The sequence below is a fragment of the Amphibalanus amphitrite genome, unplaced genomic scaffold (assembly GCF_019059575.1).
Source record: "Amphibalanus amphitrite isolate SeventyFive unplaced genomic scaffold, NRLGWU_Aamphi_draft 001261F_arrow, whole genome shotgun sequence".
In the NCBI taxonomy this organism is placed as follows: domain Eukaryota; kingdom Metazoa; phylum Arthropoda; class Thecostraca; order Balanomorpha; family Balanidae; genus Amphibalanus; species Amphibalanus amphitrite.
In genome coordinates, this window is record NW_024882754.1 from 80,999 (window position 1) to 94,858 (window position 13,860).

Genomic DNA, 13,860 nt, shown 5'->3' on the forward strand with positions numbered 1-13,860 from the left:
CTGGCCCCACCTCTGTGCCTCCGCGGTGGGCCGGGAGGGTTGCATCAGGCGGGCGGTGGACATGATGCAATGATTGATGTTTGGAGGGGAAGTGCTGCCGGGCGGTGATCTCTGTCCGTCTCAGATATACTGCCGAGTCACCGTGTAGTGGACCGTGGTGGACCGGTTGGACCCTCCCCAAATGGCTTGGTCAGGTCGAGAGTGAGGCCAGGTATGTGACTGGGATGACGCATGCTGGACCTCTTGACCTGCCAGTGAATGTTGTGTTGGGTTTTATAATAGTTCAGACTTTTCTCCCATGAAGACAAAGAGATGGGCTCTCACATGTCACCAAGAAGGGCTCACTGGACATCAGCCATCCCGAATTCACTGTCATTTGTCACCACTGAGCGGTCTTCAGAGTCTTCAGTCGCCAATGGCCGGTCATTTGAGGGCGACTGGTTTTAGGCGCCACGCCCCCGTCGCGCGGCGGTCCCGTGCCGTATAAGGCCGCACGGCCACGTGTCTGGTGGCGGCCGGAGCGGCCCGATGGCTGACCGATAGCACCCGTCCAGCTGGGACCGGCCGGCCCGGGCCGCGCTCCAGTGGGGGAGGACGCAGCTCGGCCGTTAGGTGGGCATTTAAAATTTAAATGGCGCTGCCAGTCGCACCTCGGGCGCCAAACACGGGCGATCTAACAAAGTGCTACTCGGCCGTGCGTGCGAGGGGACGCTGCACCAGTGCATTCCAGGCGAGCGACACGGGGGTGCTAACTGGCCGCCCATTGCAGGGCTCCGCGCATGCTTGTTGCCTTCATTGCAAGCTAGTTACCTATCTACGGTGAAAATTGCTTCCATTTAGGTCAACAACCTGCAACCAACAACCCATCCTAGTTAGGAAGTGCTTTGAATAAGTTTGTTCATTTATATTAGCAAATTTGATGTTTAAATTGCAGGACGTTTCCATAGCTTTCAAATCAGACTTTGTATTTAGTCGATAGGTAGTCGGTATGGCAAGACTCTGAGTTACGGCACCCGTTTCCTAATACCACATTATTTCCACCCATGAATCCTGTGCCCCATGGACGAGGTTTCGTGCAGCACCAGTCTGCGCCCCTTCGCTGCCTGTCACGGCCCGCTCTGCTCGGCATTCCGTCAGTGAATTTCTCCAGCGGCGCCCCTGACGATCGGCGCCGCCCGGCCATTGTTGGCCGGCCGTGCGATGGTTGATGGGGCTATCTATCGGCGACACGTGCCCGGCATCAGCGATCGGCTGTGAGCGGCAGAGGCCGAGCGCTGACCGCCGCCCGACGGCGACTCGACCGGCCGGGCCGGCCGCGACCTCGCAGCCGGTCAATTAGCGCCGGCCGAGCGAAAGTCGCCGAGCCGACCGGTCAGCCGGTTATCGCGCATCGCCGCCAGGCGCAGCCGTGGACGGACGGTGGACGGACGGTGGTCGGACGGTGGACGGTTGGTGGATGAACGGTGGGCGGACGGTGGACGGGTAGTGGACGGACGGTGGACGGGTGATAGACGGACGGTGGACGCGTGATGGACGGTGGACGGGTGATGGACGGACGGTGGACGGGCGGTGGGCGGACGGTGGACGGGTGATGGACGGACCATCCGTCCACCCGATTGCCCTTTTGGTGGGCGGACGGTGGATGGACTGGATGAAAGATTAACAGTAGTTTATATGGACGGGGAGTCGGATCGCCAGTTTCGTTCACATGGAGCTTGTAAACGCGTTTAAACGCCATGGCTATTAGCAGGCCGTGCGCCTAACGCACACTATCAACCTGCATTAGTATCAACATCGCCCACACTTACATGTGCTGTCAACGTTTCAAATTTATGTCACGCTGCAATAGCCGTTGCGATGTAGCGTCCATCATGACTCAAGAATTGTGTGTCAATCCTGATACGAGCTATCATATCACACTACCTGTACAGTCGAAGTGGGTGCTTATGAGCCGTTGATTACTGCTCGAGCCGTGCAGGTGTTCACACAATCATGGTTTCCCGATTGCCGGCTGCATTAGTGCTGGCTTTCCTTATAGCCCTGGCGAGCTTGACCCCGGACCGACGCCGTCATTATCAGTGCTGTGAAGTGTTTGTACTCAATTTGATGGCCAGGAATTTGTACGACACTATGTCTTGGGCTTCACATCGATCTGCACTTTGATTGGGGTCCGGACGGGCCTCACTGATTAGACTCAGATGTCGCCGTGGCTGCATGTTTAGCACTTGGCGCGGCTGAACAGCTTAGCCATGCACTCCACATTGTAAACATGGCCCCCGTCGGACAAACACGGTTGCACCGTTGGTGCCCATACAGATAGGCACTGCAGTGCTAACCTTATACAAATTCATGGGAAAGTCCGAGCCGGCGTGGTCGCTGGCCCCGTCTCTCGGCGGCCCGAATACCTAGCTGTAGCCTAGTGTACCCAATCATATCGGCTGCCGACTCTCACCCGGATGGAGCACAGATCGGTATCTGCTCGGTGCCCGCGGCCGGCCGCGGTATCGGCCTCACCGCGGCCTCCGCGGCTGTGTGCGGCCGGCTGATCGTGTCTCTCCCGGACCCCGCTCCTCTCCCGGACCCCGGACCCCGGTCTCTCCCGGACCCCGCTCCGCCTCGGTGACCACGTCACGCCGAGCCCGTCGGTAGGAACGTCCGCCCGTCGATCGGTGTCGACCCCGGCACCAGTCTGGTGATGTCACTATTCACCACTACCGTCCATCGCACCGCTCACCAGGGCATCCCGCAGCGTCTGATCTGCGGTTCCCTCCCCTCTCCCCGCCCGGGGTGGGTCAGTCTGGCCGGTCAGGGGCGTCCACTGGGAGTGCCAAGACGAGACCCGCCCGAGACCTGGCGCCGCAGCTATGTCGGTATCGGTTCTGTTTGTCAGCACCCCCCGCTGATGGCCTTCGCTCGTATGCGGTGCCGGCCCGGCGCCGCGGCATATCCTGGTGTCTGGGTGCCGGCCGGCTACCTGTCGACCCGCGGCGGCCGACAGCTTTGTCAAGATTTGTCTGACGCTCACCTTCTGGGAGACGTGCGGTCGCGAGCGTGACGGGTGGTAGGACATGTTTTATTCATGGCCCGTACGCCGCACCAGACGGTATTGCAGACGAGCACGTGACCCACAGCCACACTCTTGTTTGTTTATTGAACATGTTACACATCTGAGTGTTTTGACAACGGCTTTTCTAACAAAAAAAGACAATAATCTTTAATCATCAAGGGCGATCATCAATAACAGCAATGGATTTCTGTTGAGTCTGTGCTTTGGATCGATCGTTTTTTGCCTGTTATTGTTATGCGCTACATGTTTTGCTGGAAACGAGTTGCGTGCTGCGCAGTGCGTAGATCCTTTGTTTGGTGTAACACTGCCGCTGAAAGCCCACTCTATCTGCGTAACACATCATCAATCAAACTATCGTCGAGCATTGTTCTCGGCGGCTTTTGTCTGGCTATCGATGCATATCGGTGATTTGCAGTTTCAAAACAATTCGTAATTTGCATGCAGCGCTGAGACGGTGAAATTTGAGCGAGATGACCGACCAATGAATTTCAGCCATAGTGTATTCACCTTTATTGTTCCCAGCTCCATTCAGCTTACCAAGTATGACGTTGATCTTCCCTTCCCTATTAATATAGATTCAATGTCACATTCCGTTTCAAGCCTCACGTCCATGCAGAAACCATCTCACAGTTCTGAATAACTGCCTTGTCGGTCTCGCAGCTTCATCTCCGGATGTCTCTGACACCTGACCGTGGTCTCTGACATCCGCAGTCTCTGACACTGACCGCCCCGTCCCCAGGAACGGCCTGGCCGGCTCGGCGGTGTGCGCCTTCCGTCTGGAGGACATCCAGCAGGCTTTTGACGGGCCGTACCGTCAGCTGGCGGACCAGCCGTCCGGGCCGCAGCCGCGCACGCCCGAGGAGCGCCGCCACTTTCAGTGCGGCTCGGACGACGCGGCCGTCAGCGAGACGCGCCGCCGACCGCCCACCGCCGACGCCATCGACCAGGCGCTGGCCTTCCACGCCGTGCAGCCCAACAAGCTGGACCCGCTGCTGCTGCTCGACGGCGTCAGGTGGGTGATGTCGGTCGTGTCTGGTCACGGTGACGGTGACGGTGACGGAAAGAGGCGCTGGCCGGTGAAAACTGGTCGTTAAGTTCATTTTTTATTTAATTGTATCTTTCCATGGTAATTGCCTCTTCATTGCCGCTCAAGGGAAGAAGATGCGTAGTACGTACTCCACATTCCTAGCTGTGTCCGACTTATTAGCTCCTGGGTGGTCCCAGCTGGTTCCAGCCGTTGTTCTCCTTCTCCTTTGTTTGTCCATAGCCGGGCGGCGGCAGTTTGTATCTCTCCTCCGGGCCGCTCTCGGCTCTTCCTTACGGCCGGGTCACGCTGGGTTACCGTGTTGACCGGCTGTGCAGCGGCGTCTCCGCCCCTCTGCCGGCCACAACAGGGCATTGTGCCACCCCCGCGGCCGGCCCGGCGACGCCGCCGCATAGATCATGGACCCCGGCGGCGACCCGCCCCCATTAATCTCGCCCAAAACGAGCGGCGCCCGCCGGCCGGCCCGGCCAAAGGCGGCGCCTGTTACCGTGCACGGCCGGCTCACGGTCACGGCACATAGTGAGGAGAGCGGCGCCGACACTGGGCGGCCGCTTCCTGCTCGGCCCGTACTCTCTGCGGCCCTCGGCGGCCGCTTCCTGTTCGGCCCGTACTCTCTGTGGCCCTCGGCGGCCGCTTCCTGCTCGGCCCGTACTCTCTGTGGCCCTCGGCGGCCGCTTCCTGCTCGGCCCGTACTCTCTGTGGCCCTCGGCGGCCGCTTCCTGCTCGGCCCGTACTCTCTGCGGCCCTCGGCGGCCGCTTCCTGCTCGGCCCGTACTCTCTGCGGCCCTCGGCGGCCGCCCCCGCCCGTCCCGGCACCCCGCCCGGCTCCAACGGGCCGGCGCCGCGGGCCGGTGCTATCTTCATGTGCTGCACCCACGTCTCCCAGGGAACGGGAGGAGACGCAGAGAACAGAAGAGATCCTCGCACTAACAGAGAAGAGGTTGTACTGGTGGTGACACTGAAATAAATCAGACGCGTTTTATACCACCTCATGGTTCCGAGAGCTCCGGTGTTGGCAGCCCCGGATTTGGCAGCGCTTATCTCGATCGGGCGTCACCCGAAAAGGCAGCGAGACGGACGGGCTATGCCGCGGTCAGTGACGGACGGCGCCGGCCGATCACTTCCCGGAGACATTCCGCTGCCGACCGGTCACCCGTCAGGCCGGTCGGCGAGCTCGAGCGTGACGTCCGCTTCCCAGAGCCGAGTCTTTGCTCCGCATTCTGTGCCAAGACATGCATGAACCTTCATAAACATTGCCGGCGATCGACACAAACGATTTATTGTCTGCTGATGCAAGCATCTCATGGCTTATTTCATGGCCTGCAATGAGGTGACATTGGCGGCAGTTTTTAGCCAGACCAGTAGCGGCCGCCGGCCACTGCAAACTGCCGCATCTGCCGCCCGTCACCTGCTTCTGCTCCTAGATGGCACTAGTGGTAAGCGCCTGAAGCTAGACTGTGCCGCATAGCTCCCGGTCGTCTCGGGAATCTCGATTTGCGTAACTGCATATGAGTAACGGACCGCTTCGATTATCGGAATTAGGCGGCACTGTTCCGTGCGGGAGAGAATTAGGCTACGACATTACCAAACCCCATGTGCTATTGAGTTAGCGCAGTTGAGATACCGATGATTCAATATTCCGTCGGCCCCAGCTGGCCGTCTATCGGGAGCGGCTATCGCCCGCTATCGCCGATAGGGGTGATGCTCCGCGTCGGTCGCCGTCCACTATCATGTTTACTGCGCTGTAATGCCGCGTGAACAGTCCGGTAATGAGATAATCGCCGAGATCCGACTCGCGGCGTGCACAGCGCTCCCCCGTTCACCGGCCGCCGCTGGAAGCCCTCCGCGGCTTATCGTGACAACATATCGAGCCGGCCGGGGCGGCTGCCGGTTAGTGTTAAATCACGGCCCACCGACCAGCTGCAGTCCGCACCATCGCCAAATTTGGGCACAACCCGCTAAATGGGTCACCGAGCGAGCCACTAAGCCGTTTGGGGGCGAGGACGCTGAGGAGTTACATTTGATTTATGGTGGATTCGCGATATTAAGCTTCAAGGGTGTCCGAGTTACGCGCTTTGTGATACGTTTACGGTCTTTTGCACCGACAGACGACGGTGGCTTAGAATATACCTAACCGGCTATCTCCGTCGATACCCCATCCAAGCATTTGTGTTCAATGCACGATGCTCGTTCTAGGTATTATATAAGTTTACTTGCCTCATGCCAGCGTTAGCAGCGCAACAGAGTAGAGCAATGCGTGCAGTGTCATCTTGTTTTGAACTGTTTGGTCCTTGTGTAACAACATTTACTGATTCTTTTCCAGCCTGTCGGCGGTCGCTACAGACGTGATCACCACCAAGCACCACATGGCCGTGCACGTGATATTTGTCACCGACCGAGCGGGCACCATCCGTAAGCTGAGCGTGGTACCGCGCAGCCAGAAGACGTGTCTGGTGGAGGTGCTGCAGCCGTTCGAGCGGCCCACCACCGTCCTCACCATGAAGCTGCTCAGGGAGGAGGTGAGCCGTGGGAGATTGGCGCCGAGGTCAGGGGTGTGGGTAACGACTGACGCATGGCTGAAGGATGGAGGAAGGGAGGAAGGGATGGGCGTGTGTCTGTTCTGGTTCCATGTGTCCCGGTGCCCTCTGCCGCTGTATGACCGACCCCCGTCTGTCCCTAGGGCTCGCTGTACCTGGGCACCGACTCCGGTCTGGTGCGGGTCCCCGTGCAGCGCTGCGACCGCTACACCTCCGAGGCGGCCTGTCTGGCGGCGCAGGACCCGTACTGCGGCTGGGATGCGCTGCGCCAGCTCTGCAGCCCGCCGCCCTCCCGTAACCCGGACGTGGTCTCCTGGAGACAGCTGGTGACCCAGTGTCCGGACCAGAGCCGGCCCGTGGACGGCGCCTGGACGCCCTGGTCCGACTGGCAGACATGCCAGCAGGCCGACGGCGCCGATTCGGACATGTGCCAGTGCCGGCGGCGCACGTGCAGCCAGCCGGCGCCGGCCAACGGCGGAGCGCCCTGCCGCGGCCTGACCACCCAGGTGGCCAACTGCACGCGCCACGGCAGCTGGACCGGCTGGTCGGCCTGGTCGGCCTGCTCGCACCCGTGCGGCGTGGCCGTCAAGTCGCGCCGCCGCTCGTGCACCAACCCGGCGCCGGCGTACGGCGGCCGGCCCTGCGTCGGCGAGGAGTCGCAGGAGATCATGTGTCACTCGAACCCGCCGTGCCCCAGCCGCACGGCGCTGCCCGTGGACGGCGGCTGGGGCGCCTGGAGCTCCTGGAGCGCCTGCTCGGCCGGCTGCGGCGGCGGCTTCCGGCGCCGCAGCCGCGCCTGCGACAGCCCGCGCCCCGTCAACGGCGGCCGGCCCTGCCTCGGCTGCGACGTCGAGTACGGCGAGTGCGAGTCGAGCTGTCCGACGGTGCGCCGGCTCACCGACTGGACGCCCTGGCTGGCGGCCAACGACACGGCCGGCCGCAAACAGCAACGCTTCCGGTTCGCGTGCCGCGCGGCCGTGGCCGACCCTGACCTGATCCGTGTCAGTCAGATCAAAGTGGACGAGCGCTACTGCCGGCCCGACGGGCACTGCTCCCCCGGTGAGTACTGACCAGTGACGGACATTGCTCCCCCGGTGATAACCGACCAGTGACGGGCACTGCTCCCCCGGTGAGTACTGACCAGTGACGGGCACTGCTCCCCCTGGTGAGTACTGACCAGTGACGGGCACTGCTCCCCCGGTGATTACCGACCAGTGACGGGCACTGCTCCCCCGGTGATTACCGACCAGTGACGGGCACTGCCCCCCCCCCCCCCTGTGAGTACCGACCAGTGACGGGCACTGCTCCCCCTGGTGAGTACTGACCAGTGACGGGCACTGCTCCCCCGGTGATTACCGACCAGTGACGGGCACTGCTCCCCCGGTGATTACCGACCAGTGACGGGCACTGCCCCCCTGTGAGTACCGACCAGTGACGGGCACTGCTCCCCCTGGTGAGTACTGACCAGTGACGGGCACTGCTCCCCCGGTGATTACCGACCAGTGACGGGCACTGCTCCCCCGGTGATTACCGACCAGTGACGGGCACTGCTCCCCCTGTGAGTACTGACCAGTGACGGGCACTGCTCCCCCGGTGATTACCGACCAGTGACGGGCACTGCTCCCCCGGTGAGAACCATCGATTGGCGAAGGAGGGGTCGTGTTCCTTCCCTGCTAAGTGCCTCCGGTGGTCGACAGTTGCGACTCAATGCCTGATGTTTCGATGGGCGTCACGGTGTCACCTTGGACACCGTTGGTTTATCTCATAATCTTGCTCTTAAAGTCTTCGAAATGTGTCGTTTTTGGATCACGTTGCCATGATGTCAGCGTTTGGGCGGAGGTCGCTGGGTGACTGGTATCAGTAGAGCGGGCTCGGCCGCGCCAGGTGGCGTCAGTGTCGGGTGGCGCTGATCGCCGGGGTGGCTCGGGGCAGGGTCCGTCACCAGAGGTCACCAGAGATCACCAGGTGTCGGTGCCGTGTCGGCTGGTGTAGTGTTCGGTCCGCCCACCCGAGCCCGGGGTTCCGCCGGAGATCGTTCAAACTGCTCTGCCAGCAGACTGGGGCGCTGTCCTGTGTAGGGGTCACGGGTGTTATGCTGAGTACAAGAGCAGTAGCTGAAGGATGGTGACCCGTGACAGTGTTCAATGACGGCCAGTTGGGCTCCTGTGCCGTCGTCTGGGAATGTTCGGGCGCTCATGTTTGTGATGATCGCATGTTTATTCAGCCTTGCTCTTTATTGCTTGCTGAATACGCTACATTCAAAGTTAATGAGAACTTCACCAAATACTTTATAAATCTTATTGAACGACAATAGGACCTAGGCAGTCAGGAGATAAAACGAGAACCAGGACAGAAGTTAGTGTCTGTGTTTTGAATTCAAACTGCAGTGCTCTGAATGTAACACCACTCTCGGCGCCGTGTTGCGCTCTCTGACGTCTGTGTTCGCTCCTGTCCTGCAGCCAATTCTGTCGCCCTTGGCTGGGGTGAGTGGAGCGCCTGGTCCGAGTGTTCTGTGTCCTGCGGCGGCGGCGTCCAGGTGCGCTCCCGGGTGTGCGAGGGTGACGCCGCACTGTGCGGCTCCGGGCCGCACCGCGTGGAGCGCGAGTGTAACGCACACTCCTGCCAAGGTCAGTGTCAGCGGAGCCGGCAGCTCTCTTGAAATCTAGTAAATTTGTGGTACTTTACAGTCTCGGACATTCTTTAACATAAACAACGGTGCATATCCATGAGCAGTGACATGTCTTTCACTGACCCATAAATGAGCAAACCATGGAGCTCGGGCGAGCCGTGCTCAGAGCGTAACCTTGCCGAGCTGATCGTGACCCCGTTGCCTGACCGTTCCGTCCGTTCGTCTGGCCCGTTGTCCTGAAGGACCGCCTCTCCCGGCGTTCGTCTGACCGTGTCTGACTCGCTCTGCAGGCGAGTGGGGCTGCTGGTCCGAGTGGTCCCAGTGCTCGGTCTCCTGCGGCGTCGGCCACCGGCACCGCTCGCGCGTCTGCCGCAAACGGCACGCGTCCAGCGACGCGGGCGCCATCTGCGAGGGCCACGACGTCTCGCAGGAGGCGTGCGAGATGCCCAGCTGCACCAGCATGGACGGCTGGCTCGAATGGTCAGTAGCTCAGTATCAGTAGTAAGACGGCTGGCTCGAATGGTCAGTAATTCAGTGGCAATACGGCTGGCTCCAATGGTCCGTAGTTAGACGACCGGCTCGAATGGTCAGTAGGTAGACGGCTGGCTCGAAAGGTCAGACATTGGACTTTATGGACACATTGGACGGCGGCTGGCTGCACTCGTCAGTGATCAGTAGGCCCTATATGGACGGCTGACTCCACTAGGCAGTGCAGAGGGCCGCAGATGGAGGGCTGACTCGACTGGTCCAATGTCAGGGGGCCGGGAGGCGGGTGAGGGAGGGCAGGCAAAGGACTCGCTCGACTGGCCGCAAGTCACTTGGTTCATCGCTCCTACATGGATGGGTTTAGCAGTATCGACAGCCGTACAACCACAGGCAATGCAACAAGCAACAATCGTATTCTTGACGTAAACATGTTGCACCACCCTGTCTATCCGAGCAAATTATACATACATTGACTTGTAAATGCTCAACATCCCAAGACTTCAGCGTCACTGACTGACGTCTTATTCTCTGAAATATTCATTTTGAAATATTATCTGAATGCAGTAAATATTTGGGTTGGGGCACCAATACCATAATACAGTGATTCGTCTTGTCACGTATCCTTCGTGTGCATAACAAAACGACTTTCAGTTTCATTAAATCCGGCCGTGGTGTACTTTATCTGACGGACGGCTCTGTTTACAGGACGGTGTGGAGTCAGTGCGACGAAAACGACGAGCAGCACCGCCTGCGGCGCTGTAACACCTCGGAGCCGGGCCCGAGACTGTGCCAGGGCCACGACCGCGAGACCAGGATGTGCGTGCACAACAGCCGAGGTGGGTCAGCGGCAGCGCTCCGCCAGCCGCGCGCTTTTGCCGCCGCATACGCCGTCCGCATACGCCGTCCGCATTATGCATGACCAATGAGTTAGGTGTGTCCGCACCTCTAAGGACTTTACCGTTCAGTCCGGTCAGGGGCCGGCGGTAAGCACGGGGCGTTACCGCCGCTCTGCCCGGGCGTCACTGACACCGGCGGTGGGTGAACTCCCGGCTGGGTCTGTGGTGGCGCCAGTGACCGCCCTGTGGAGCTGACGGTACTCCCGGCTGGGTCTGTGGTGGCGCCAGTGACCGCCCTGTGGAGCTGACGGTACTCCCGGCTGGGTCTGGGGTGGCGCCAGTGACCGCCCTGTGGAGCTGACGGTACTCCCGGCTGGGTCTGGGGTGGCGCCAGTGACCGCCCTGTGGAGCTGACGGTACTCCCGGCTGGGTCTGGGGTGGCGCCAGTGACCGCCCTGTGGAGCTGACGGTACTCCCGGCTGGGTCTGGGGTGGCGCCAGTGACCGCCCTGTGGAGCTGACGGTACTCCCGGCTGGGTCTGGGGTGGCGCCAGTGACCGCCCTGTGGAGCTGACGGTACTCCCGGCTGGGTCTGGGGTGGCGCCAGTGACCGCCCTGTGGAGCTGACGGTACTCCCGGCTGGGTCTGGGGTGGCGCCAGTGACCGCCCTGTGGAGCTGACGGCGGGGCTCAGCCGGGTGCTGACCGGTCCCCTCTCCCCGCAGATCGGGTTCAGCTGGCGGCCACCGGCGGCGGCTCGACCGAGGGCGCCATCAGCCCCGGCATACTGGTCATGGGCTGCGTGCTGAGCTTCCTGCTGGGAGCCGGGCTGGCGGCCGGCGCCATGTACTACTTCATGGCCAGGCGGCGGCGGCGCTTCGACAAGGCGGCCCAGCTGTTCTCCAAGCCGACGCCGCCCAAGACGGCCGCGGCCAAGACGGCCGTGGCCAACCAGTACGTGACGTTGCCTGGCGCGCGGCGCGGCGCGCCCGGCGTGCACGAGCTGGCGGAGCTGAAGAACGGCTACCGGCGGCCGGGCAGCCCGACCAAGACGGTGATGCCTCCGCCGATGGCGCCGCTGACGCCCAAGGTGCTCGGCAGCGCGTCCACGATCCGGCGCAGCGGCGGCAACCGCTACGACCCGCTCAGCACGCAGGAGCTGCACTTCGACCTGGGCCTCGACTCGGACAACATGTACTAGCGGCGCCGGCCGGCCGCGCACCCAGACTCAGTACAAACATGTGATAGGATGTGTGAGGGACCCGCCCAAATATGGGGAACTATGTGCGGAAGTGGTAGTGACCATTGTCGTGAGGCCGTTGATGAAGCCGAGTATGATTGCAATTGTTTGTGAATATTGCCAAGTTTTACCATTGCTTGATGCTGGCCCACTTGGTGCTATCGGGTCGGCTGTTGTGCTATGATTGCTCATGCCTTGTGCCATGCGTGATGTAATATTTGGTGCTAAATGTGCCACGAGGTCACAAGCGTCGACGAAAGGAGGCCAAAATCATGTTATTGAAATTATACGCCCTTTTTACGAACAAATGCCAGTTCTTGTCGTTTTCGTACACTGAAGTGCGGGGTGGTTTCTATGACGATGCGTGACCTGTGATATGTGTAAGAGTGTGCCATCAACTAACCCCACCTGACCAATGGGATGGGTGGAGACGAGGCCTCGTCGTTGCTTTTGCACAGCGTCAGCTGCAGTATTTGGGTCCACAGGAGGCGCGACATCGGGACCAAACAGGCTGGATTTTAGTATATGTAGTAGACTTTGGGACTGCTTGCTGTGACCGTCCCAACAGTGGTTTTGTACTGGAGAATCAGCAATTAATTGATACGTCGCAGACCATGTCAGCGCCATGCTCCGTTACCTATTGGAGATTGATGTACTGTATTGATCATGATCACAGGATAGACACTATATAGAGATGAGAAGACAACTACTTAAGCAATGATTTGTGAATAAAAACTATGAGTGATTTTATGTTGTGATTTTACGATACATAGGTACGTGATACACACAAATCCGTTCTAGGTAGCCCGACGAAATTATCACAGTGAATCACACGGCCTTCTCGGCGGCGCCTGCCCACCTGTGGCCGCGCCCTGAGCCGCTGGCGGCCGTCTCCATGATCCAGGAGAGCGCGCCCACGGCCGGCAGCAGCACCGGCACGAACTGCAGCTCCTCCCAGGTGCGGTACACGTCCAGCGAGGTCAGCTGCGGCTGCAGCAGCGGCGCGCAGCTGGCCAGCTGCAGCCGGCCGGCCAGCGCCGCCGCCGGCCGCGGCAGACCGCTCAGCCGCTCCAGCTGCTCGCAGACGGTCAGCAGGGCGGCCCAGAGCAGCAGGCGCGCGCCGCCGGCCGCCGCCGCCGCGGCCCCGCACAGCGCGCACAGCAGCCAGGCGGTGAGCCGGCCGGCACCGAGCAGCCGCCGCAGCCAGGCGGAGACGGGCCCAGTCAGCGCCGCCACCAGGCTGGAGACGCTGCCGGAGCGGACGGCCGGCCACCAGGCCAGCCGCGGCGCCGAGCCACTGCGGGGAGAGAGGGTGTCACAGAGGCCGGACGCTTCGTATAGGACAGTCCGCATAGGAAGACTTATTTGATCCTATGAAAATCAGCGCCTATGATTCAGAACGAACATCGATCATATGCAACTTGAAAATCGCCTTACGAATAACCGAAAGTTGTGCTAAGAATGCAAAACGCTTGAACACTTACGACACTCAACAATCAGCATCTCACCAAAGCTGTAAGGCACAACGCTTTACTACGCGCTAAGCAAATATCAGTAACACGAAGTTCACCTCACCTTAGGATGATGTCTGCGGCCGCCTGGAGCACGATCAGCGGGCACAGCCAGAGCGCCTGCTGGCCCGTCCACATGGCGACCAGCTGCAGAAGCTGGACGGGCTTCGAGCGACCGTGGAAGGCCAGCGCGTCCCACGGGAACGCCCACTCGCAGAGTACAGCGAGCAGCAGCAGCGGCGGCATGGCTGGCAGCCAGAGGCAGGCGCGCAGCGCGGCGCCCGGCTGGTGGCCGCCGGCCGTCACCGGCAGACCGGCGCCGTCCACCGGGCTCCCCACCGGGCGGAGGACGCACCGCCACAGACTGACCGGTCGCTGGGGAGCCGCCGCGGCCGGAGTCGGAGGCGGCAGCGGGCCGCGGCTGTCGGCGGGGGCCGCCCGCCGCCACTGGGCGCACCTCTCCACCACAGCCGCCGCCGCAGTGGCGAACACCAGCGCCGGCAGCAGCGGC

At 61.1% G+C, this 13,860-nt stretch overlaps 2 protein-coding genes across 2 annotated transcripts in view; one reads left to right on the top strand and one right to left on the bottom strand.

Moving 5' to 3' along the window:
- Positions 1–12,588, top strand: part of LOC122371599 (semaphorin-5B-like) — a 57,657-nt gene extending 45,069 nt beyond the window's left edge. The window contains exons 6-12 of the mRNA XM_043348022.1: positions 3,807–4,079; positions 6,436–6,631; positions 6,793–7,708; positions 9,109–9,276; positions 9,569–9,758; positions 10,470–10,600; positions 11,324–12,588. Of these exons, the coding sequence (XP_043203957.1) occupies positions 3,807–4,079; positions 6,436–6,631; positions 6,793–7,708; positions 9,109–9,276; positions 9,569–9,758; positions 10,470–10,600; positions 11,324–11,799 (2,350 nt within the window). The 3' untranslated portion in view covers positions 11,800–12,588. The remainder of the gene's footprint in view (positions 1–3,806; positions 4,080–6,435; positions 6,632–6,792; positions 7,709–9,108; positions 9,277–9,568; positions 9,759–10,469; positions 10,601–11,323) is intronic.
- On the bottom strand, positions 12,479–13,785 carry LOC122371600. The gene is made up of 2 exons (XM_043348023.1): positions 13,414–13,785; positions 12,479–13,135 (listed from the first exon to the last, which is right to left on the bottom strand). The coding sequence occupies exons 1-2, from the start codon at positions 13,593–13,595 to the stop codon at positions 12,667–12,669; spliced, it is 651 nt and encodes a 216-aa protein (XP_043203958.1). The 5' UTR covers positions 13,596–13,785; the 3' UTR covers positions 12,479–12,666.
- Between the last annotated feature and the right edge of the window lie 75 nt (positions 13,786–13,860).